Raw genomic sequence first — 27065 nt, 5'->3', positions numbered from 1 at the left:
ACATTTACTATTCTATACTATCTGTACTATTCTGTGATATCACTGAAGAATCAATGCATTTATACTGATTTGAACTAAATACCATTGAGGGTTTTTTTTTAATTAACCAAATGATCCTTTTAGAAATAAACATAAGATTTTGGAGGAAGTAAATATGGTTAACTTCACAGAAGATAAAAGAGTCCTCTCAGTGCTGTGAAGCAGGATGTTGATTCATACAAAGAATAGTTTATGATCAAATGTAGTCATAGTATACCATAAAGATACTCTGGAATTAAGGAAACTTTGTCTCTGGCTTTCCTTTAGTAGCTTTCACAGTGGTTTCTCATATGGAACCCAACTCAGATGACATGAAGCCCTGGTTGGTGTGGCTTAGTTGGTTGGTCATTGTCCTGCAAAGTGAAAGGTCGAAGGTTCGATTCCCAGTCAGGGCACATACCTAGGTTGCAGGTTCCATCTCCATTTGGGGCAAAAGGCAATCAATCTGTGTTTCTCTCCCTGTCTTTCTCCCTCCCCCTTCACTTAAAAAATTCACTACATGCATGAAATTTAATGTTGTGTCTTTTCTTCTTCTTTACTGGGGAAGGTTTATAGGTGAAGGAAAGGCCCTAAGATTCCGACCTCCATCCATGTGGTCTCACCTGTCTCCATAAAGCAGGGGTGTCCAACCTGCGGCCCACAGGCCACATGTGGCTCAGGATGGCTATGAATGTGGCCCAACACAAAATCGTAAATTTACTTAAAACCGTAAGAGATTTTTTTGTGATTATGTGTTGCAGTATATTTACTGTGTATTCCAAGACAACTATTCTTCCAGTGTGGCCCTGAGACACCTAAAGGTTGGACACCCCTACAGGTGTTTAAAAAATCAGTACCTATTTTTGTCAGTGGCTTTAAGGTCAGGGAGCTTTTTGTGAAGTTAATGCAATCCAAATCTGAAAGTACTCAGTAAATGACATTGAATCAACCATTAAGGTAATTTTCTTACAGGATAAAAGTTGAAAATGAGTAAGAATTTAAAACAAAATATTTCCAGGATAAAAAGCCTAATAAAAATTTAAAGGATGACTTATGATACAGCATTTTGTTTCTTTATGAAATTATTTCCATTATCAAAATTGGTATCATTGCTAACATAGATACTGTACTGGGGTATTTCAGGGTTGAGTAAAACAAATTTAGCTGGTAGATACTCGTAGTAGTCATACTACTCATACTAAGGTACTCATTTGAGCAAATATATAATGTTGTAAAGAATCCTGGGAACTCTTAAGTTTATAATTTTGCAATTTATTCCCTATCTTTTTTAGGCAAGCAGCAACTACACCGCCTGCTGTTTATCCTTCCTACCCTTTCTGGTAACCCAAACCATTGAAAGGTACAGGATACTATCAACCTGTGAATTAAAAAACAAACAAAAAAGAAAAGAAATGATTCCCCAGAGACCCAAGACAAACCAAGTATATGTTTTTAAAGATTTTATTTATTTACTTCTAGAGAGGGTAAGGGATGGAGAAAGAGAGGGAGAGAAACATCAATGTGTGGTTGCCTCTTGTGCACCCCCTGCTGGAGACCTGGCTGTTAACCCAGGTATGTGCCCTGACTGGGAATCGAACCGGTGACCCTTTTGTTCGCAAGCCAGCACTCAGTCCACTGAGCTACACCAGCCAGGGCTATTTGTATATATTTTTTATTCCCTAGAAGCATTTATCAAGTGGCCCCTGTTCCTTATGGGTACCTCCACATAGAGCCTTTGTTATATTCCTGAGCAGTGGCCCTTACTATGCTGGCCATTTGAAGGAAGAGCTCAGTGATTTCATTGCCTCTGTCACTGTCATCATGTACTATAGTGTTGCTTTCCAAATCTACCACTAAATTATAGCCTCCTTGTAACTTTTGCTGATAGATGACAATGAGCATTGAAGGACATACTCAATTTTGTAGAATCCTGTTCTTTATTCCACGAGTTCTTTGAAACAAAACTTTGTGACTCAGAACAAAACAAAACAAAAAGCTTGTGTTATTGAGGAAATAAAGTCTAAGAGGAAAAAAAAATGGATTGAAGAAATACATTATCAAAAAAAGAAATACCTTATGATATTAACATTTTTACACTGGCTATATACAATCTTAACAGTCTTTTTTATTTTGACAGATGTTGGCAGCAAATGTGAATGATGAAATTTTTCATTAACACAAAACAATTCTTTCTATACTGAGTTATTAAAATAGTCTTCCTTTTGGTATAATCTCACATTTACAAATTAGAACTTTGCTTTATATTGTTACTTGAATGTAAAAAATGTGTATTTATCAGGTTACTTCCAAGTTGGAGGTGGGAAGGGAAATAGCGCCCAATGACAGGAATTTAAGAGTTCAAATTGGAAGTTTAAGAATCGTTTTGCTTTATAAGAAAAGTCCTGCAAAGTTTGTCATACAGTTTACTTTGCTATACATCCAAGATTTAATTTCTTTTTATTTTTCACTTAAAGACTTGGAATGTAACATTATTTGAGTTTCTGTCATTTCACGTGAGTTTTCTTCAGGGGCTGACTTCACAGCACTGGAAATTGATACACTGACTTGACGTTTCAGCATCTTCATAACCTTTCTCTTGTAACCTTTACATGCAAAGAAATATATAAAAGGGTCCATGCAGCAATTAAAGTTCATCAGGCACACTGTGAAGTGCAGAGAAATCTGGAATGAATGTCTTGGGCTACATTCCAGGAAATTAGGAAAACGTAGCTTCTTAATCATGTGCTGAATAATTGCTACATGGTAAGGTGTGAAACAGAGAATAAACACAACAATTATAAAAATAATTGTATTGAGAGCCTTTTTGTTTACACCGGATTTCTCAGCTAGTGGGTTTTGTTTGGCAGTTTTAAAGAGTTTGCAACAGATTTGAGAATAGCAGATGAGAATAATCATGAGTGGAAGCACATATCCTATGAAACATGCACCGAGCAGAATCCAGGGAAGAGATTTTGTTTCTTCAAAATTTGGGTATTCCATGCATGTAGTCCTTCCATTCTCCTGCTTTGACATAGATTTTATGAGTAATGGGAGTGTTTGAGCAAATACTAGAATCCAGACGAATATGCAAATGCCTTTTGCATGTTCAATTCTTTTCATCTTGTTGTATCGCAGAGGATGCACCACAGCAAAGAACCGGTCTATGCTCAGGCAGGTCATGAAGTTCACCCCTGCATATGTATTGATATAAAACACAAGAGCAGTTACCCTGCACAAGGCCTCACCGATTCTCCAGTCAAAGCCCAGTGCATAGTAGGCTATCCGCGTAGGCAAAGCGGTGGTAAAAAGTATATCAGAAATTACCAGATTTGTTGAATATAGTGTGGTAGAGTTGATTTTCTTCCTGTTTTGAATAATGACAACCAAGGCTAACAAGTTTCCCACAAGCCCAATTATAAAGACAATGCTGTAATGCAGAGGCATTAATATCCTGGCTGTGTCGTGGTGTGCGTAGAGATCACAGTCACTCTCCTGAGTGTCTGTAGAGGGTGTGGTAAAATTGTTGTCCATTTTATATCCGTCAGTGGTGTTCACGTGTCTCTAAAAAAAGTAAGAGGAGTAAATCTAGTTAAAAGCAGATATAAATCAACCTCAATATAAACTACCTTTTATGGATCTAATTTAAAATTTTTTAAGATTTATGTACTTTTTAAAAATCTGTGATATGTAATATGTAATACATATATAATAACAGGAAGAACAGAATAAAATTCATGTTTTTACTCTCACAATTTGACAATTTTGGCAAAGCCCTGACAAAGGAGCTAGAACCCAAGGAGCTAGAACGAATGGTTTTTCTTTTGTGACAAGAGGGAATGCACTAACATTTTAGGCAGAACTTTGGTCTTTTTTGAATCATTGTCTGGTTAAGAATAAAATCAAGTAAAGCATCCCACATCTCAGATAAGTGTAAAACCTTGCTTTTAAATTGAATTTCAGTTAGACTTTACTTTTCCCAAATGCGTATCACTGCCAGGAAATGAAATCAGTCACACATGTATGTAGTGAAATATGAACTCACCACAGTGATCTGATTTGTGTTAACCTAAAAAGTATGGGAAGTAAGCCAAGGCCTTGTTAGGAACTAAAAGGTAGGTCTTCTTAAAAGAAAAAAAAAGATGATGATGATGATGATGATGACCACTACAACCATAAGAAAAATGACAAAGAAGAAAAGAGAAAAAAAAACTTACTCCAAGGGAAAATTTTCAAATTAATTTTAAACTATCATTCCTCAGGTACTCCATTAATGCATGCAGTATATACATTCTTTCATTCACACATAGTAGCAAGCATTACACATCTGGTATTTTGTGTTCTGCTTTACTCAGTTAACATGTTCATGGAACAGTGTAATATACATACATACATACGTATATAATCTGCCATATATGTAGATCTTATGAAGATATTTGATAGGTATTCTACAGTACAATTCACTTAGTTATTCCCTTGATGAACATTTGGATTATTTCCAACACTTTTTTTTTGTTATAAATAATGTTAGGATGAAATTTCAAATCCTAAGTTGAAAAGTAGAAAACTCCTACAATAAAATTTCATATATAAAGCTGAACTTTGATAAAACTACAGAAGAGCAGAACAATAAATCCTATATAGTTATTTTTAGATGGAAAATAATTTTCTGATAGGACTGTAGATGTGCACACATCTCATCTGAAAGTCATCAAAGTCAGGGAAATATTCTGTACACCAAGTGAGGATGGTACTGCGTGTCAGAGGAAAAGGACTGTCTCCAGCCATGTCAAGGCACCAAGTGCAAATCTGTTTTTCTGACTGCTGTATTAAATGAATTGAATCTCTGCTAACTTAGTGTTAACAATCTTAAAACAGTGATGCTAACAGACAAGGGTTATCAGAGGATTGCACTAATGTCACAGGTATCCATTACGTACAGTGTCAATAGGTTAATTATTAAAATATGGAAATAAAACCTAAACTAAAAGGGAACAAAAGTGGAAGTAGAACTCTTAGTAATCAAGAGAAGACAGGAAAGGAGATTATGAGGAAAAAAAGGATAGAATGAGGATGATAAATAGAAAACACAAAATAAGAGGGTAGAAATGTGTCCCAGCAAATTTAAATGGATTGAACATACCTATTGAAAGACAGAGACTATCAGTTTGGATTTTTAAAAAATCCAGCTCTATGCTTTTTAGAAGAAATATAATTCCAAGTGATTCAGAAAGGTTGAAAATAAAAGCTTGGGAGAACAGATACCAGACAAATCCCAAACTGCAGAAAGCTAGAATAGCAATATTAACATCAGAAAAAAAGTAGAATTTAAGGTACATTCAGTATTAATAGGGATAAAGAATGTCATTATACAAGTTAAAAGGATAGTTTACAAGGAGCGTAAAAATCACAATTGTGCATGTAGAACAAAATTTGACAGAATTTGAAGCAGAAATTGGCAACTCCACAACCATAATGGGAGATTTTAACACATTTTTATTAGACTATGACAGTTAAAAAAGAGATTAAAGACTTAGATTTACCTGCATGACTTAAAAGCTAACAGAATTTGTATTGAAGGCACATGACCATTATTTGCAAATTTGACTATGTTACAAGGTCGTCAGAGATACCTCAGAACTTTCAGAGAATCATCATCTTGTAGTTCACATTTCCTGTGACTACAGTGCAACTAAATTATAAATCAACAATAAAAAGATAAAAGGATAAATTTGGAATCTAAAAAAGTTATTTCTAAGGAATGCATGGGTTAAGAAATCACAATGTGGGTTTTTCAAGATGGTGGTAGAGTAGATGGATCTTGTGTTTACCTCCTCCCAGAATCAAACTGGAAATTCAACTAAATTAAGAAAAATTACCCTGGATGACCAGCTGAAGACTGGCTGAAGAATAGATTTAGAACCAAGAAGTTGTCAAAAAGCCATTTTGACACTTATAGGAAAGGCAGAGTAGAGAAAGGAACAGGCGCACTCCCTTGGCAGCTGTGGGAGGTTCCCGCTCAGGGGAACAAAGCCTAAACCACTGCATGGGCTCCCCAGCTCAGAGCCCCAGAACCAGGAAGAGATGCCCACACAGCATTGCAGTAAAAAAGAGAGGGGAGGTGTTCTGTCCACCAAGGAGAGGCAGAGTCTGCTGGAAGCACAGGCACCCTCTTAAAGGGACAACGCACAAAACTGTGTTTGCTGCCACTCACCCTGGTGGCTAGCAGAGGGAGTGTGGTCTGGACTGGAGTTTCCTGAGGAGAGTCTGGGGTGTTTGATACTGGGGACAGACTTGGGAGTATAGTGACCATTATGCTGGTGCTGAGTCATTCTCAAATACGGCAGTAGACATCTTTTTTAAATGGAGCAGCCCCCTTTCCATTGGGACAAACTGGAGGAAGGCAGGTACCCCACCCTTAGGAATTTCTCTTGCCTCACCAGAGAAACTAGTAGCATAGTCATAGGCTGGGACAGGAATTGGAGTCTGGGCAGATGGGGGTGGGGGAGTGGGGATTAGTGAGTGGCTGTAGGGAGGGGTTATTCTCCCCACTTTTCCATGAACCTGACTGGTGCGACACCCATCATGGGAAATCCCACAGGAACACCCTTCTGGCTTCTGGCAGACCTAACCCGTTGGCTCCAGAGGCCCCGCACATCTGAATACTGGGGCTCCGTCCTGGCAAACTCAGGGCAAAATCCAGGACAGACTCAGTGGCTCTGGGGTGAGGGTGATACCCACCACCTTTCCTGAAGCCTGAACAGCACCTCTCCCTCATTGGAGACCCATTAGTTCCATCCTCTCCACTCTGCCAGAGCCTCTCTCAGTGACTAAGCCTAAAGCCTGGCAAATGGGGCAGAATCCAGGGTGCTTTAGGAGGTATGCAGGTCCATACCCGGGCCCAGTGTTCTTGAAATCCAGCCTTGGAGAGCAGCCTGGTCTTTCCCAGGTGCAGCCGGGTCCAGCAGAGACAGCCACAAACTGTGGATCACTGGTAGCTTCAAGCAGGTTGCTCACAGCAAGGCATTGACAGCACATCTGACATTGGCCTAAATTGGAGTCCCTCCTTAGGAGCCCAAAACAAACATACCAAAAGGCCAGCACCAGCCAATAATGGAGCAGGGTCCAATAAACTTCAAAAATAGTATAGCCAAAGGCACCAAACTATGCAGAGAATTCCATTTTTCTCTTTTTTTTAAATATTTGCTTCTCTCTTCTATATATTTTTTATTTTATTCTTTTCCATTTTGTTTTATTCTTTCTTTTCTTATTTATTATTTGCTTTTTCTTGTTTTTTCCTTTCTGCGTATTCTTTTTGCATTTTTAATTTGAATTTATTTTATTTCTTTTTTAGATTTAAAAAAATTTTTTATATATGTTTTTATATACACTTTTATTTATTATATATATTTTTTCTATTTTTCTTTTTTCCCTTTTTCCTTTTTTTCTTCTTTTTCTTTTTTGGACCAGCATACACACAGCAGCTGGTGTGATAATCTCACAGTCAGCCATCCTGAGGGTTGATCACCAGTACAGGTGGGCCAACAGTAGTGAAGACTCCATTACAATAGCAGGACCCACAAAACCCAAACAAGGGATATTCTTAGAGCACCCAGCTCAGGAGGTCAAAAAGACTGTACCATTGGGTCCCACAGGACACCTACTACATAAAGCCACTCCCATGAAGACTGGGAGTCACAGAAGATCTATTCAATACATAGAAACAAGCACAAAGAGACAACAAAAATGGGGATACAAAGAAATAGGTCCCAAATGAAAGAATAGGAAGAATCTCCGGAAAAAGACCTAAATGAAATGGAGGCTAGCAATTTATCAGATATAGAGTTCAAAGTAGTGGTTACCAGGATGCTTAAGGAGCTTAGTAAGAACTACAACAGCATGAAAGAGGCATAGAAGTAATGAAAAAGGACCAGCTGGAAATGAAGAATAGTATATCTGACAAGAATACACTAGAAGGGATAAACAATAGGCTGGATGAAGCAGAAGATCATATCAACAATTTGGAAGGCAAAGTAGGAAAAAAAAACCCCACCCAATCAGAGCAGAAAAAGAATGAACATAGTTTAAGGGAAATTTGGAACAACATGAAATGTAACAACATCTGCATAATAGGGGTACCAAAAGGAGAAGAAAGTGAGCAAGGGATAGAAAACTGAAGAAATAATGGCAGAAACCTTCCCTAATCTGGTGAAGGAAAAAGTCACAAAGGTTTAGGAAGCACAGAGTCCCATCAAGATGAACCCAAAGAGGCCCACACCAAGATACATCATCATTAAAATGTCAATGTGTAAAGACAAAGAGAGACTTATAAAGGCAGTGAGAGAGAGACAGTTACCTACAAGGTACTTCTCATGAGAATGTCAGCTGATTGCAGGCCAGAGGGGAGTAGTAGCATGATGGATCCGAAGTAATGAAAAGCAAGGATATGCAAGCAAGACTACTCTACCCAGCAAGGTTATTTAAAATTGAAGGCAAAATAAAAGAGCTTCCTAGGCAAAAAATCACAATACAAATTTTGAAGTGCTTAGAACTAAATGACAGAAATGGTACCTGCTAAAACTAAAGAATGTGGCTAAAGAGTTCATTGAAGATGGATACAAAGCCTTGAGTGCATTTATTTTTAAAAGATTGAAATAGATAAGTTAAATATATAACCTAAGAAGCTAGAAAAAAACAGTTTGGCCAAAGAAGGTAAACACAAATAAAAATAATGGCAGAAATTACTGAAATAGAAAATAAAACAAAACCCCCCCCAATAAATATGGACTTTATATTTTGTACAGAAAAAAAATGAAGTGATTTTGAAAAGGAGCTCATGGGAATTGCAATTGTGGAATAAATGTAGGAAAAAAACTTTATCCAGTTCATGTGAGAACTTTTCAAGAACTGAGACTAGACGTGAGGGGAAGATGGAAATTCCAGGCAAAGGCTACACCTTAGGAACAGCATCAAGAGCTGCTTTTATTTTTCTTCTTTCTATGATAAAATTTATTTTCTGAAAATTTCAACAGATGTATTTTATTTTGAGAAGTATTTCCAGGGAGTTTCATGGAAAATGCCTTTAAAATACATAATGCGTAAAAATACACTGTGGCATCTGATAATACTCCATGTGGATAATTATTACTGTAGAGATTAAGAAAGTTACCACTAATATAAGAATCAGGGAAGAATGTGCCATTGCTTGCCAGGTTGTAAATGTGTGTCCAACCTCTTCCCTGAATGAAATGTAGCATCTAGTAGAGCCAGAAATGGCAGTAGTTTCGGAACTTTTTTAGTTAAAGCATGTTTAACACCATGTTAATTATTGAGGTGAAAATATTCAATAAAATTAAATGTCCATCATTATGCAGCCATTGAAAATGGCAGTGTATTGCAATTGCCTATTTGTTGACATGGAGTAATGTTAAGTAAGGAAACATTACACTAAATACCACTTTTGGGGTAGGAAAAGCAACTGTACATACACATACGCACATGTGCATGGATATATATGCCAAAACATAATTTTGTACAATTTTTGTTTTATTTATGTAGTTTAAATTTTTAACATTGAATATGAATTGACTGTGAAATAAGTAAATATATTTTTTAATCTGAGAAAAAATTCTAATTCAACTTTTTATGCATTAGTTTTTGCTAGGTGCCTACCTTTAAGTCATGTCTCCAAGAACCCTCATAACAACCCTGAAAGCTAAGTATTACTGTCACCTACCTACTTGCCATATGAGAAAACTGAGTGTCAGAGAGGTTTAAGTTAATGCTGGATCTTTCCCTCTGAGGACCTGGCTTCAAATCTCCTACTCTTTCCTATCCTTGGCAGGGGCAGCTAGTTCATACTGCCCTTGAAATGCTGAGAGTTTGTGCTTTCAAAGTGGCCTAGGCTTTCACGCTATCTGTACCTGTAAATAAACAGCCTGGGCACAACATGGCCCGCCTTCTCCACAGGGGAAGAGCAGGGGAACAATTCTTCTTAAGGACAACAGGGTTCCCACTTACACCTGCAGTGCATTCTCAAATGGGAAACCAGACCTGTGGACACCATGTTATAGAACCCTGAAGAAAAGACTGTTGAGAGGCCTCTTACTACTCACCCACCCTAGTCCTGTGTCAGTCAAAGAAAAGTCATGTGAATGTCATGGCTCAGAGATGATCTTAGGTAAAGAAGAAACTTTTGAAATATGTTCATTTGGATATTTAGTAAACTGTCAAAGGTTGATTCCATTTGTTAACAATTCCAATATATTCCTTTAGTTCTTGATAATATCTATGGCTATTATTAATGCTACAGTTTTAGTCAATTTCGTATTTTCCAAATTGACAGAAAAGTCCTTTCATGTATTTGACTATTGTTATTGCATTCTTATATCAGTCAATGCCAATTTATTATCATCTTTTCTCAGAGATATTATTTTATATTTTCTTTTAATCATCTCAGAATTCAGGATTACTTTCTTGAACCTTGACTTAATCCATTCTTTTATTCATCAATAATTGTTTTCACTGCCCCTCCATATGCTAGGTCCTGGAAACACAAAAATGATATCTTAATATCCGAGGGTCTAAAACAGAAGGCTGAATGTATGATATTCAGAATGTGCTATATCTGTGTGAGGTGTCATCTCAGTATTCTCTGCTGTGGTTTCTTCTCACACAGACCAGGGTTCTGCTTGCTCTTTTCATTACAGTGCTCCTTTATCAGCCTTTGGGTTGTGAATTTCTCTTTTAATCACTCCTCTCTTAATCATAATGAATTTCCTTCTGTTTCTCTAATTTATTTACTTTTGAATATATATTTGAATATTTATTTATTTGAGAGAGAGGGAGGGGGAGGTGGAGAGCAAGAGAGAAAGAGAAACATGCATGTGAAAGAGAAAAATTGATGGGTTGCCTCTCACACATGCCCAGACCTTAGACTGAACCCAGAACTCTGACATGTGCTCCAGTCCGGATTTGAACTGGCTACCTTTTGCTTTGCAGGTCTACACTCAACCAACTGAGCCTACCAGTCAGAGCTGAATATAAGCGTATTTTAAGTATTTCATATTTTCATAGTTATTAGGCAACAGCTTCTGACATGTTATTTAGGATTGCTATACTGAGTTGTACTGGAAAGTACTATGGCTTGTCATTTTATTGCATAGAGAAAATCACAATGTATTCTAAATATTTTTTCCTTAGAATACTTGTATGTATGAAAATTACAATTTCCTCATATTGCTTTCAAATAAAAAAAATATGCATGATCCCTAAGCTATCCTTCATTCCCCACACCCTGAAGGACGTAACAAGGACTGCAAACTTTGCCTTGAAGGCACAGATAATAATTGAGCTGCATGAAATGTGGGTCTTTGTTCAGGGTCCAGCAGAGGACTACCTTTTTTTTTCCTCCTGAAATTGAACTACCTGGTAGCTACTCTGGCAACCATCTATGGCAGTTATCTTACCATTTTTGTTAATAAGCAAAGGAGACTATCCCAGTGTTGTCTCTGTAATGCAGTATTAATCCTTTCAAATCTATTATCTTAACATGCATAAAACAGCAAGTTATTCCACAGTGAAATATCCTCCAGAGTATTTTTACTTATGTTTTTGTAAGTAGGTCTGTGTATGTTTTTCTGTAAAATTCTGTTCATTACTACCAGTAGTTAACATTTCCTAAAACATTATCATCTCATTTTTGCATAACCGGACATGTTGACATGAACTGACAAGTTTTTTTCTACCCACAGAAAGGAAAAAGTAAAAGGCACCCCCAAACTCATTTATTAGTTGTTAAGAAAATTGTCTAAGCTCTCTTGTAATTGGTGCTCTGGAAATATTTATCCTGGATACCGCGTTGGAGCCTTTTTGTAACTTTTCACAGTGTTCACAATCCCAATTTACTTCCTTGGAAATTATTTTCTTAGCTTTTATTTGTGGCAGACACAGAATAAATCTTAAGTATATTCAAAGATTTAGTATGTGCTAGAATACCAGCTTTTAGTGTTTGCTTTAAGATTCCTGAAAAGTCACATTTATCCCCAATATTTATTCCCTTACTAATCATTAACCTTAAATGAAAAACAGTTAAACTTCCAGTGATTTTGTTTAAATTCAGTCCTTAGCAATGAATTGAATGTGTCAAGTCATGCTGAAATGATAATTAATAGGAAGTGACTTCTCTATGAGATGAAGTCCGCCCAAGTCCATGTTTACGCACCAAGATGATCTGACTCAGTGTCCACAGAGGCATGTACCAAAGAGGAAGTTCAGGAGCACAATTTGAAAAACAACCATAAGAGCCACAGAAATGTGGACATGTATATGAATTATATTTGAATATTGTTAAATGATGAATGATCCAATTCTTTTTCTAATTTCTGTTGATAAACTGTCCTTTGGCTATTTTAGAGATAAGATTGAGGGAAATTTTCTGGAGTGAGGAACATCAGATCACTGGGAAAGGGGAGGGATTGTGGATGCAAACAAAGGCTGGGGGTTAATTGGAATAGCAAGGATTCTGTTTAGTGAGGAAATAGTCCAGCAGAGATGTATCAGGACAGCAGGCTAAGGCTGTTTAGTGCCCTTGAGGACAAACATACTTCACGGAAGAAAAAAATCATTGCTTTTTTTTCCAGATACCTAGTTTCATAAGTATCTGTCAATTACTTGAAAGAGCCTCTTTGTTCTTGAAGCTGAGCAAACAGGGACATCGGAGTTTGGTCCAGTGTCACACATGCTGGGGTCTAGCACTCAATTGATGATTTTTTAAATAAATTTTGTAAACTTTGTAACACATCCTATTAGATCAGCATTATCAGACTTGACAAATTAAAAGGGAAAAACCCACTACAGACTGAAATCCCTTGTGAACATAGAAGAAAAAATCCTTAATAAAATCTTAGCAAACTGCAGGGGTGTCAAACTCATTTTCACAGCGGGGCCACATCAGCCTCGTGGTTGCCTTCAGAGGGCCAAATTTAATTTTAGGACTGTATAAATGTAACTACTCCTTAACAGTTAAGTGAGAGCTCGGCACTGCCACTGGGTAGAAACAAGCTGCTGGGCCAGATAAAACAAGATGGGGGTCGGATTCGGCCTGTGGGCCTTGTGTTTGCCACCCGTGGCAAACTGAATTCAGCAATATATAAAAAGAAAAAATATATCACCAAATAATGTTTATCACAGGGATGCAAGATTATTATAATATTCTTTTTTTCACTATTTTTCCACAATTTTTTTATTGTTCAAGTACAGTTGTCTCCATTTTCTCCCCCTACTGCCCTGTGCTCCAGCCATCCTCACCTCCCACCCTTGATCCTACCTCCCTTTGGTTTTGTCCATGTGTCCTTTATAGTTGTTCCTGACAACTCTTACCCTTCCTCCCCCGTTATCCCCTCCCACCTCCCCTCTGGTTACTGTCAGATTGTTGTTAATTTCAGTGTCTCTGGTTATATTTTTCTTGTTTTGTTTTGTTGATTAGGTTCCACGTATAAGTGAAATCATGGTGTTTGTCTTTCACCACCTGGCTTATTTCACTTAGCATAATGCTCTCCAGATCCATCCATGCTATTGCAAAGAGTAGGAACTCTTTCTTTCTTTCTGATGCATAGTATTCCATCGTGTAAACATACCATAGTTTTTTGATCCACTCATTTACTGATGGGCACTTAAGTTGCTTCCAGCACTTGGCTATTGTAAATTGTGCTGCTATGAACATTGGGGTGCATAGGTTCTTTTGAATTGGTGTTTCAGGATTCTTAGGGTATGGTCCCAGAAGTGGAATTGCCAGGTCAAAATTTAGTTGATTGACTATCACCTGAATAGTTGTTTGTGCCATTTACTTGTAAAATAGTCATGTGGGAAACATTAATTCCTGATTGTAGGAAAGAACCCCGAGGCACAGACAGGCTGTGACCAGCACAAGCACCATCTCTTTATCCACCTCTTTATCATTCTATTGGCAAAGTCAGATTGCCAATTTCAACTTGCTTTAGTAGTAAACACCCCAGTTAACTTAGTAAAATAAATCCTTCTACACTGTTAAATAATTTTTTTTCTAACCAGCTTTGAGTCCTAAATTAATAGCTAAGACTGTGTCCAAGATTTATTTTTTGGAAGGATATAGAGAATATTGTCCAGAAAGGTGACACATTGGCAGCTGCCTATAGTTTCTCAGAATGGAACCTCACATGTGTCAGGGTGTTCATATTCAGAGTACATTTGTCCCAGGTCAGTCTGTCTGAGGGGACCTTGCTTCCCTACTTCCCTGGGGAGCTCACTTTCTTTGGTTTGTGGAAATGTGATCCTGCTGCCACTCCATGACATAGTCTGGTTCTGACTACCTCTCAGTGTGTCTGCAAAGAGTCATTTACAGGGCAGTGCATGGGAAACTTTTCCAAGACAGAAAACCGGTGTTTGCCAGTCTGCAGTTTCTTTGTGCCTCTATAGTGTCCTGAAGTCATTGGACAATCAGTGAAGATCAACTTCAGTTTCTGTAAAGATGTACATTGAAATTGATGGGAAAGTGAAAAGTGCCTGACAATTAAATTATTTGGTAAAACATCCATCTGTACATTGAGGATTCTACATAGTCCAGCTATTTTTCTTTAACCTTTCCCTGATTATTTATTCCTTGTGTGGCTCTTGGTAACTTTAGTACTGACTAGGATGCTATGGAAGTTGTCAAAGATGAAGACAAAGGAGGTCGTAACACTAAGGACTTAAAGTCTGTAACATAATGTTTAGGAACTGTAAGAAAAAGGAATCCCACTATAATACTCATTTCAGTGAAAGGAAGACACATACTGTGTTTCCCTGTGGCGTGATTTGACCAATATGCAGGATAACTAACTGCACAATATAAAAAGGCTCTTTGCAATGAAGGTCTGAGTCTGTATCTTTATCCTCTGAGACCAAAATGTTTCTAGAAATAATGTGCACCTTTTCTCCTTTAAGTTCTAGGGAGTTTCAAGTATTGGGTTCTGTCTCTGTTATCTGATAGAAATTAGAAACATTAAATATCCTTATTTTATAAATAAGCAGAATTAGGTCATTTGTTCACAGTCCTCCCTCAGTACAGGTGCTAGGATGCTGTGTTCTCCCTCACCTACTACCTCCAGTCAGTTGGCATTTCCTGTGCCTTCAGCCTACTGACCCTTTCCTGCACCCAGCCTCTCCCTCTGTACCATGCGTTTATGTCTATTCTGTCTTTTGTCTGCCTCTTTGTTTACTACTCCCATCACCTCTGCCTGCCTTCAGGCCACCCTCATTTCTCTCTGGAGACACTATAGCAGTTCTTGCATGTGCTTCAAAAGGTGCCCCTTGAGCCCCAGGCAAACTGAAAGCTCTCTATTGTGACACACACTTTCCTTTATGATTGGGCTCAACTTCTCTCTTCAGTGGGATCTCTGGCTGTCTTACCTCTTAAAATGTCCTGGCTCCAGCCATACTAAATTACTTGCAGTCTCTTGATGCCCTCTATTCTCTCACAGCTCTGTGCATTTCTGATGCTCTTCCTTCGTCTTGATGCCTGCCTCCTCTCCTGTCATGTATTCTTAGCTCCTACTTTCCTTCAAGACTTAATTCAAAATTAGTTGCTCCTGGAAGCTTCTCTGATTTTATTCTGTCTTGCTCACTTGCCAGCACCTAGACAAAGGCAGTGCGGGGTGCCCTTGTTAGGGCACTATGCTTTGTAATACCTTCAGTATTGTTGATATTTGTTGTTGGGTTTTTTCTTTTTTCTGTTTCCCACTATTCGGTGAAGTCCTATGAGTGGAGACTGTATTCTGTATTGTTAATTTTGTGTATCTCCAGCTAACCCGTGAATGATGCTCAGTAAATACCCATTAAGTAAGCTCTTGATTAATAGTAGTGAACAGTATTATTAAGCACAGACTGTCCCAGGCACTCCCCTGGACACTCTACATATATTCACATGAATCCTCACAAAACTTTCACAAATCAATTTAAAGGACAAAATGTTTGTGACTTGCCTGAAGATATAGTTGTTAAGTCTCAGAACTCATTCCAGGCAGTTTGGCTCCAGTGAGCACGTTCAGTGCAATACATTTTCTTCCTAGCTCTCATTTCTAATATGATTTGATGTTATTAGTAGCAAACAATTAAAATAGGAAGACTTCTCAAAACTTTAACACATACCAACTCATACCTCTCTGCATGAGAGAAGAGGAGGGTTCAGGAGACTGGAAAGGAGAGGAAAGGGAAATAATGTTGATTAAATAAAAGAATTCATTAATTTGTAGCATATTTTAAAGTAAAGCTTTTTTATTTTAAGACTTTATTTACTTTCAGAGAGAAGGGGAGGGAGGGAGAAAGTGAGGGAGTGAAACATCGATGTGTGAGAGATACATTGATTGGTTGCCTCTTGCACGCCCCCTACTGGGGACCTGGCTTGCAACCCAGGCATGTGCCCTGACTGGGAATCAAACTGGCAACCCTTTGGTTTGAAGGCCTGCACTTAATCCACTGAGCCATACCTGCCAGAGCAAAAGTAAGTAAAGGTTTTATAAGTGATTTTAGATCTTACCTAAAGCAAGATCTAAAGTAAGATTTTAGATCTTACTATTTTTAACAATATTTCTTAAAGCCATTTGGACTGAAATTTCCATTGGAAGACAATGGTGGATAGCCAAGGTAGCTTTTATGCTATTAATATATTTTTATATTACTGTTTTTTAGTATTTGCAGATATTTAACAAAATGTTTTTATTCTTCTTTTTGTGCTTTTAAGACACCACAAGGATCTTTGTTAGCTCTACAGTTTTAACAACTCCAGCAGGCCGTTAACCATAGCAGGGAAAAAAGCATCATTTGTAAAATTCCTTTACTGGCTGGTGAACTCTTTTTTTAAATGCAAACTTTTTAAGGATGATGGCTTTATTTTATACATTTTCATCCCATATAGTGTTTCAGATTTGTCTTATAATAGGTACCTAGTAAATGCTTATGGAATACATAAATGAATGAAAGTCATATAGTGATCTGAGTTAATATTTATTCTATTAAGTGACTGGTCATGTTACAATATCACTGATAAAATCTCAGAAGCCAGTTGAAAGTAATTTATAAGAGGAACTACTGCCACTTGGTAAGTGAGTATGAGTGAGTATGCTTTGTAGGGTGGTGTGCTCTCTGAATTGTTGTACCCAAAAGTACAATTAAACCACAGAGAGAAAACATGCACTTAAACAATGCTAGCAAATGCAGTCCAGACAGTAAACACAGTCAAGTTTATAACCATACGTAGACCAAGTCTGTTTGTGAAATATTGCATAAAGATCTGAAGATAAGTTCAAAAAGTAATTCTCACAGAAATGATAGGGTGAGGAAACTTTCCCTGTTGGATCAATCCTTTGGCAGTTTAATGGGCAGAGGGAGGGGAGAATAGTGATAGCAGACAATTTCCTAGCAGTTAGTATGAGAGCCATTGTTATAGGGACTTGGCAGTATCATTACTCCCCATTTTACAAATGAAGCAACTGATAGCAGAAATGTTAGGTAACTTGCCCCAAGGCCACACAGCCCAGGTTTGAGCCTGACTCCAGAGTCCAGGCTCTTAACTACTATACTATATAGTACTTAGAGTGACACCCCTCAGAAAACTGAAAAACCACACCCTCCTTTAGAGGAAGTTTCCTCACAGCTTACATTTTGCCTAAAGTTTCTGTTACCTTCATTCCCAACGTGGACATAAATATTGGCAAAACACTGCAAAAATTTTACTGTTTTGTATTTGTTTTGTATTGTTTATTATTTTTAGGTACATAGAAGTTCAAAAAATATATAGAGACATGTTTAGTCTTACTGATCATCAAATGAATATAAAGCAAACAACAGAGATACTTTTTTTCTACTTATCTGATTAATAGTTTATATTTAGAGTTGAAATACTAAGGTTGGCTGAGAAATAGTGAAGCCCAAATTGTCACTGATCAGAGGATAAGTTGGTAAAATGTTTTTATAAACTAAAAAACATCAGTTTATATCAAAAGCTTTATTTTAAAAGTATAGACATAATAGAGGTATAGAGGAGACTTTTTGTATGTAGATATGTGGTCAAATAGTATAACGTTACAACTCTTTTAAATTGTGCTGAATAACTTGTTATATATAATACATTTAAGTATAGGAATACCTCATCTTAAAATAACTTTGTTCCTTTCCCTTCATATTAAAGTATCCTGAGGTATTGGAATTATTTGCCAATATATACTTCATACTGTTTTTTGTAATTGTGAGTTCACACAGAAATGCAAAGGAAGGCTATTTTTTGGCAAAGATGTTTCTGGCATGATCCGTTGCTTTCCCCTAGCTTAATCCTACCTGATTAGAACTATCAGTTGCTAGACAGTCAAAAACTATATTAATAATGTAAGTTTTGTTAGAAATGTGTAGCTTGTTTTTGAATGCATTCTTTCCTTTAACCTTGTACCTTAAGTAGACTTTCAAAGTTTTTCTTAACTCAAAAGACTATTGAAAAAGCAAAGTATCTAGTACTTACCTCTTAGTGACTTGTTCAGGCCTCTGTGTAGTAGCAGTCAGGATTTGACCAAATTGAAGTAGGTTAACCTTGGCATGTTGTTCTAAGAAAGATTAGGCAGACATCCTTTTATGGTGATGACTTTTTTTCTGTCACCCTGTGACTGGGCATAGTAATGATTAGTTAGCCTCCTGAATGTAAACTTTTTTTTAAAAAAAAGGAAGTGAAATTTTTGTTAGTGATTTTTTTGGGGTAGTTATCTGAAAACCCCTTGGAATTTATGAATTGCTGATATCTATGAAACTATATAAATTTTTCTATAAAAATTTAATTATAAAACAATTATATGAAAGAGACTGAAGCAGTAGACCTTAACTAGAAAAAAGATGAATCATAGGTACTGATAATTTTGTATCTAAAATATAAGTTTTTAAGTGTTTAAGGGGGGAAAATGTCAACTTTGACAGTTTCGTCTACCTGGAAACTTGATGTAGGGGGTAGTTTGCTCAACAGCTTATGAGAAAGAAACAAAAGTTTCTGTGGTGAGTGGGTGAAAGATGCTCTTTTGCATATATACAGTTGATGTTTTTAGGCAGGAGGCTAACTTGACTGCATCAGGGACTACACAGACACACGAATGACAGGAAAAGTTGAAGGGGACATTTTGCAGCTTAAATCAAGCCTCTTTACATAGGATGAAGACCTATGCCGTTCACCTTAGTTTAGTTGACCTTTTAAATCAACAATGTAGCATGGCTATCAAAATGCAAGTTACTTGTAGGCCAAATTAATAGAAATATAGTGCTCAAAACAAACAAGGTGGTATTTACACTTATCCAGGACCAATCTAGGCATTCTCAGTCAGCTATGTGTGCTGTGTTTTAAAAGGGCATGGATGACTTAGAGCATGCCTGGAGTGGTGAGGGGTCTGGTTTCTAGGTCTTAGGCAAAATGATTGAATAAACTGAGAATGTTTAGGGTTGGCAAGGATGTGATCACTATTTTCATGCATTTGGAAGATATCTTGTAGAAGGGGTTTAGGTTGGATATGTCAATCTTCCTAACTCCAGAGAATAGAAGGAAAGCCAATAAAAGTAAGCTACTGAAGTCAGCTTTCAAATCAAAATATGAGTTTAGTTTGAAAACTTAGGACCATAAAAACATGCAGTAGGCTCTCTTATTTATATGCTTGCATAAGCTGAATGACTATTTCGAAAGGTGGTGTAGAGAGTATTGAATCATTTGGTAAGAATCTGTAGCTCTGTGACCTCAGAGGCCCTTTTATTTTAAGTCTGTCAAAAAGAGCTAAGCGAGCCCTGGTTGGTGTGGCACAGATGGTTGGAGCCTAGTCACATAACCAAAAGATTGCAGATTCCATTCCTGGTTGGGGCACATGCCTGGGTTATGGGGTTCAATCTCTGGTCTGGCTCTTGTCTGGGCATGTATGGGAGACAACCAGTCAATGTTTCTCTTGCACATTGATGTTTTTCTCTCCCTTCCTCTCTCTGAGCAATGAAAAAATTGTCCTCTGGCGATGATTAAAAAACAACAACAACAACAACAAACCAGCGAAGCGATTTTAGCCTCTCTGGTATTATTCCATTTAAGCTTATTAGGTTCTTCCTAATTCTAAAATGCTGAAGAGTGTGGAGGAACCTTGTCAAACAGAAGAGTAATTCTTTGGCCTTCCACCCCACAAAGTCAAGTCATTGAACTAAATAATTCTGAGTGCAAAAAATTTTATGAGGGGAAAATAGAGATTTTATGATCTGATGGATAAATATAACATAGTGTAGAACTAGTTCCTTTAAAATTTGAATTAAAGAATATTTGAAGAAGACACTGTTGAAGTTTCTCAGTTTGTTGAAAGGCCATCTTAGTGGAATGTTTTGGTCTTTAATATTTGAAATGGTTTTAATTAAGTAAAACATTGTTATACAATGAAGAACTCAACTAGGTAAATATACTAGCAAACTGGATTACCTCTTTTTTTGGTATTACAGTAGTCGAGAGTATAAAGAAGAGGTGATGGAGCAATTTTCCTACAAGGTGCTGTTGAGGTTTAGATTAAGATAATTTCATGAGCTCATAAACCTTATTTTTATTGTTACTGAAAGTCACTAGGATTTGTTTTTAGTTGTATTATGTAAGTGAAGTCAATGTCATTCTCTGTATAAGAGGTAAGATAGACATTTGTGACCTGAGCTGAGTGTTTCTATCATTTTGTTTGTTCTATTGAGTATAGTTCTGAGTATACAGTAGATAATAAATATTAGTGGAAGAATGGATTCTTTATAACCTGTTTTCTTTTTTTTCTATACTTCAGTCTCATATACTTATGCCATATAGGGCTTCCAAACGTTAGTTACAATATGAAAAATATCAAATTGAATTCATTGTTGACAGTATAAAGAACAGATGTTATTATAAAATAAAGAAAAGAGAACTGGTCAGTGACTAATGACATGATATTTTGTGAAGTCTGTGTGGATATAAATAGCAATGGAAAATTCTACAAAACAACCTATATAACCATGGTCTGAAATGTGTGCTTTTGTGTTATGGGTATATGTGGTCTAGTATTTAGTCATCATTTAAAACTACACAGTGATTAATAACTTCTAAGAAATTTGAAAACTTCTATTGGTATATAAGACATGAACTGTGGTCATTAAAGTTCCTATCAATATTTTTTTAGTTTACATTGAAATATAACTTCAAACAAAACTCTGCTTCAGATTTTTTATTGTAATATCACTATTTACACTTTATTGCTAAATGTAAACAGAAGAATTTCTATAATTTAACTACCTTAAAGAACGTGGTATGTGGTAAGAGACCTCAAGTGCAACCAAAATGGAGTTATCTTATTATTACCAAGAGACCTACAGGCCATGTTCCAAGTGTATGCGTGTGTATATTAAAATACGTGGTTTCATATATGAAACCACGTACTTTAATCCTATTAAAAATAATAAAACAAGGAAAGGGGCTTTTTAAAGCAAAAGGCAAATTGTGTATGGTTTAATGATTTTAAAAAGAAATTTATTCAGCAAATATTTATTGAGCAAGTACTCCATGCCAGCCACAGTTCTAGATAGTGGGGATAAAGTAGCAAACAAAACCAACAGAAATCCCTTCCATTCTAGTCAGAGAGACAGATGATAAACAAGTCATGTAGCAGAGTAGCCATATAGCACCTAATAACCCATAGTTATAGGTGCTATGGAAGAAAGGAAATAGAGCATGCTGAGTGGAGATGGGGCTGTGAGGTGTGGCAGGCACTGCAGTCTGGAAGGGTTTTTCTGAGAAGATGCTATTTTAGAAAAGACCTAAATGGTGGAAGGGAGTAAGTGATGCACATGTCTGTGTGAAGATGGCCAGGAGTGGGGGAAGAGCAGATATACACACCCTGGGCACCATATACGAGGGAAGACACAAAAAACTGGAATTATCTTCTGGAGGGTGGGCCCCTTGTAGTATATAGGCTTCCCCTACTAGGTGAGTGTTCTAGGAACCCATTGGTATCAGTTTACCAGTTGGCATTGTTGTGAGAGGCTGCATTTGGCTTCAATGAGTTTTTAAAGACTCTTTCAACACATGTGCCTATTTCATGATAGGTGATTTACGAGCACACCTGTCCATACTGCACTGAGTGTTCAGCAGTTTTTGATCAAAAATGGCATGACCCCTGTGCCCCACCATCACTGTTCACCTGATTTCACCCTGAGAGATTTTTTGTTTGTTTCTCTGGGTGGAAAAAAATCCTTAAAGGGAAATGTTTTGCTGATGTGGAAGAGGTGAAGGAAAAACAGCAGAAGCATTAAAAGGCATCAAAATCGACCAGTTCAAACACTGTTTTGAACAGTATAAAAAACATCTCAATAGGTGTATTGTACTTTGAAGGTGACTGAAGTTTGAACATGTAAGAGTATATATACAATATTGTATAAATAAATTCTGGGGTTGTTTGGGTACCCCCTCGTACCCAGTACTGCTTGAGTGAGACACACGTTGGTCCAGTGTGGCTGGATCAACCAGAGTCAGGGGCGGGGAGACTGAGTAGTAGAAGAACAGGTATGAGGTGAGGACACAGGCCTTGTATTTCTTCGTAATGATTTTGGCTTTTGCTGGAGGGTGGGAAATCGTTGGAGGACTGTAGGCCCAGGAGTGGCTAACTTGTACTTTTTATTTTATTCTTTTTTTTTTTAAGATTTTATTTATTTATTTTCTTTTTAAATTTTTATTGTTATTCAATTACAGTTGTATGCCTTTTCTCCCCATCCCTCCACCCCACCCCAGGTGAACCCACCTCCCTCTCCCACCTCCACCCTCCCCCTTGGTTTTGTCCATGTGTCCTTTATAGTAGTTCCTATAATCCCCTCTTCCCACTGTCCTCGCCCCCCCCCCCCCCCGCCCCCTCGCCCTGGCTCTTGTTAGATTGTTCTTAACTTCAATGTTGCTGGTTATATTTTGTTTGCTTTTTTCTTCTATTGATTATGTTCCAGTTAAAGGTGAGATCATATGGTATTTGCCCCTCACCTCCTGGCTTATTTCACTTAGCATAATGCTCTCCAGTTTCATCCATGCTGTTGCAAAGGGTATAAGCTCCTTCTTTCTCTCTGCTGCATAGAATTCCATTGTGTAAATGTACCATAGTTTTTGGGTCCACTCATTTGCTGATGGGCACTTAGGTTGCTTCCAGTACTTGGCTATTGTAAATTGTGCTGCTATGAACATTGGGGTGCACAGGTTCTTTTGGATTGGTGTTTCAGTGTTCTTAGGGTATAATCCCAGCAGCGGAATTGCTGGGTCAAAGGGCAGTTCCATTTTTAGTTTTCTGAGGAAAGTCCATATTGTTTTCCACAGTGGCCTCACCAGTCTGCATTCCCACCAACAGTGCACTAGGGTTCCCTTTTCTCCACATCCTCTCCAACATTTGTTTGTGGATTTGTTTATGTTGGCCATTCTGACTGGTGTGAGATGATACCTCATTGTGGTTTTCATTTGCATCTCTCTGATGGCTAGTGATGCTGAGCATCTTTTCATATGTCTCTGGGCCCTCTGTATGTCTTCCTTGGAGAAGTGTCTGTTCAAGTCCTTTGCCCATTTTTTAATTGGGTTGTTTGTCTTCCTGGAGTGGAGTTGTGTGAGTTCTTTATATATTTTGGATATCAGGCCCTTGTCTGAGGTATCATTGGCAAAAATGTTTTCCCCTACTGTTGGTTCTCTTTGTAATTTGGTGCTGTTTTCTTTAGCCATGCAGAAGCTTTTTATTTTGATGAGGTCCCATTTGTTTGTTCTTTCCTTTATGTCCCTTGCTTTAGGGGATGTGTCTGTGAGGATGTTGCTGCATGGAATGTCTGAGATTTTCCTGCCAATGTTTTCCTCAAGGACTTTTATGGTGTTATGACTTATATTTAAGTCTTTTATCCATCTTGAGTTTATTTTCGTGTATGGTGTAAGTTGGTGGTGGAGTTTCATTTTTTTGCACGTAGCTGTCCAGATCTCCCAACACCATCTGTTGAAGAGGCTGTTTTTGCTCCATTTTATGCTCCTGCCCCCTTTGTCAAATATTAATTGACCGTATAGACTTGAGTTTATTTCTGGGCTCTCTATTCTGTTCCATTGGTCTATGTGCCTGTTTTTATGCCAGTACCAGGCTGTTTTGATTACCGTGGCCTTGTAATACAGTTTGATGTCAGGTATTGTGATCGCTCCTGCTTTGTTCTTCTTTCTCAAAATTGCTGCAGCTATTCAGGGTCGTTTATGGTTCCATATGAATTTCTGAAATGTTTGTTCTATATCTGTGAAATATGTCATGGGTACTCTAATAGGGATTGCATTGAATCTATAAATTGCTTTGGGTAGTATGGCCATTTTGATGAGGTTAATTTTTCCAATCCATGAGCATGGTACATGCTTCCATTTGTTTGTGTCTTCCTTAGTTTCTTTCTTCAATGTTGTGTAGTTTTCTGAGTACAGGTCTTTTACCTCCTTGGTTAGGTTTATTCCTAGGTACTTTACTTTTCTTGTTACTATATCAAGTGAGATTTTTTTCCTGATTTCTGTTTTCCTCTGTTTCATTGTTGGTGTACAGGAATGCTTTTGATTTCTGAGTATCGACTTTGTCTCCAGCTGTTTTGCCAAATTCATTTACTAGGTCGAGTAGTTTTTTGGTGGAGTCTATAGGATTTTCCATGTACACTATCATGTCATCTGCAAACAGTGACAGTTTCATTTCCTCCTTTCCAATTTGGATGCCTTTTATTTCTTTTTCTTGTCTGATTGCTGTGGCTAGGACTTCCAATACTATGTTGAATAGGAGTAGTGAGAGAGGGCATCCTTGTCTTGTTCCTGCTCTTAGTGGGAAAGCTCTAAGTTTTTGTCCATTGAGTAAGATGTTGGCTGTAGGTCTCTCATATTTGGCCTTTATGATGTTGAGGAATGCTCCCTCTATTCCCACTTTGCTGAGTTTTTTTTTTATCATAAATGGGTGCTGTACCTTATCAAATGCTTTTTCCACATCTATTGATAGGATGATGTGATTTTTGTCTTTGCTGTTGTTTAGGTGGTGTATTATGTTTATTGATTTGTGAATATTGTACCATCCTTTCATCCTAGGGATGAATCCCACTTGGTCATGGTGGATGATCTTTTTAATGTATTAGTGGATGCGGTCTGCCAATATTTTGTTGAGAATTTTAGCATCTATGTTCATCAGCGATATTGGCCTGAAGTTTTCTTTCTTCGTTGTGTCTTTATCTGGTTTTGGGATTAGGATGATGCTGGCTTCATAAAAAGAGTATGGGAGTCTTCCATCATTTTGGATTTTTTGGAATAGTCTGTGAAGGATAGGGGTTAGCTCTTCCTTAAATGCTTTGTAGAATTCTCCTCTGAAACCATCTGGTCCAGGGCTTTTGTGTGTTGGAAGTTTTTTGATTACTGCTTCAATTTCATCTTTTGTTATTGGTCTATTCAGGCTTTCTGCTTCTTCTTCATGCAGTTTTGGAAGATTATATTTTTCTAGAAATGTGTCCATTTCACCTATGTTTCAAATTTCTTGGCATACAGTTCTTTGTAGTAATTTCTTACAATCCTTTGTATTTCTGTGGTATCAGTTGTAATCTCTCCTCTTTCATTTCTAATTGTGTTTATTTGGATCGTCTCTCTTTTTTTCTTGATGAGCCTACTTAAAGGCTTGTCAGTTTTGTTTATCTTTTCAAAGAACCAGCTTCTGGATTCATTGATCCTTAGAATTGTGCTTTTTAGTCTCTATGTCATTTAACTCTGCTCTGATCTTGAAGAATCAGAATTATTTTATTGCCCGTAATTTAATGAGCTCTAATGCCATGTCAAGCACTGTGCCAGACGCTGGTAGGACCAAGGAGGTACCGTATTTTTTCAACCATAAGACACACCTAGGCTTTAGAGGAGAAAATTGGAAAAAAAAATTTGAAACAAAAAATGTGCTTAAATATTTAACAACATAAATAACCAATGTAAATGTAAGCTACATTTGGACTATAAGACGCACCACCATTTTCCTCCCAAATGAGGGGGGGGTGTCTTATAGTCCGAAATATATGGTACATTTCCTTCTCTACCACAGGGTATGCTCAGTCTAAGAGGAGGACCATAGGAGTGAGGCATCCATAACTGATTCGCTGTGCTGTCTATATACCTCTGCTGCCCTGTTCGTGTCATCCTTCTTATAAGACTATAAGAGGCTGTATTTTATGTATCTTTATATCTTCAGACCTGACATAGTGTCTGGCACTTGGGTATTTAGTGTTTGGGGTTTTCCCTATTTTAGCATTTATTATTTGTTGTAGGTAGCCTGGTGATCTTGCTGCCATTAATCACATTTACAGTATACATTTGCTTTTGTTTTGTTTTTAATATTAGAATTGAAAGTACAGTGGATTTTTTTTTTAAATAACACAATCTCTGTCAACTATGGGAAAACACACAAGAGGCCAAGGGGGTCCTGTATTTCTACAAAACGGGTAGTGAGAACATTTCTTTGTGGAAGTGAAGAATATTTCTTATATTTTCTTATGGTAAAGAAATAGTTCTTTGTACTGATGGCTCTCACCCCCCCAAAAAAATGGAAAAATAAAAATAGGTTGAGTTTTACACCAAGGGTTTGAAGGAGAATGGGTGCAAGTCTAAGTACAAACCATTCTACTCACCCATGTTGTCTGGCTAGCCTTTGTAAGAATGTGAGTTTTCGATCCTGGAGCTAATTCCTTGGGGTTAGCCACTAGTTTTTACTCATAGATATAGATGGAGCTGCTGTACCCGGCCTACTGCCTCGCACAGAGTCCCTGGGTGATTCCTTGAAACAGTGAAACTGAGATACCTTTCATGGCAAAGAGGAGAGCTACCAACCACCAAGAGGATTGGAGAAATCACTAAAAAGAGTTGAGCTCTGTCATACGCCATAAGTTTCCTTAACAGGAAAGTGGAAAGAACATTTAGGTTGAAAGAATAACCTGTGTCATTGAATAGTCAAAAGGGCCTAATGTACCTAGGGAGAATC

At 37.4% G+C, this 27065-nt stretch overlaps 2 protein-coding genes across 5 annotated transcripts in view; one reads left to right on the top strand and one right to left on the bottom strand.

Annotated features, from left to right (window-relative positions):
- Positions 1 to 27065, top strand: part of UBAC2 (UBA domain containing 2) — a 232260-nt gene that overhangs the window by 107190 nt on the left and 98005 nt on the right. The gene's annotated exons all lie outside the window — the stretch shown is intronic.
- GPR183 (G protein-coupled receptor 183) lies at positions 792 to 18707 on the bottom strand. 3 transcript variants are annotated; one of them, XM_053916786.1, is made up of 3 exons: positions 18542 to 18707; positions 16180 to 16223; positions 792 to 3579 (listed from the first exon to the last, which is right to left on the bottom strand). In XM_053916786.1, the coding sequence occupies exon 3, from the start codon at positions 3547 to 3549 to the stop codon at positions 2476 to 2478; it is 1074 nt and encodes a 357-aa protein (XP_053772761.1). In that variant the 5' UTR covers positions 3550 to 3579; positions 16180 to 16223; positions 18542 to 18707; the 3' UTR covers positions 792 to 2475. The 3 variants fall into 3 exon arrangements, with proteins under 3 accessions (XP_053772761.1, XP_024434697.1, XP_053772760.1); XM_024578929.3 differs by lacking the exon at positions 16180 to 16223 and having other exon boundaries at positions 18542 to 18705; XM_053916785.1 differs by lacking the exons at positions 16180 to 16223; positions 18542 to 18707 and adding an exon at positions 16014 to 16167.

This window comes from Desmodus rotundus, chromosome 13 (genome assembly GCF_022682495.2).
Source record: "Desmodus rotundus isolate HL8 chromosome 13, HLdesRot8A.1, whole genome shotgun sequence".
Taxonomy (NCBI): domain Eukaryota; kingdom Metazoa; phylum Chordata; class Mammalia; order Chiroptera; family Phyllostomidae; genus Desmodus; species Desmodus rotundus.
This window is presented reverse-complemented; position numbering and strand designations above follow the sequence as displayed.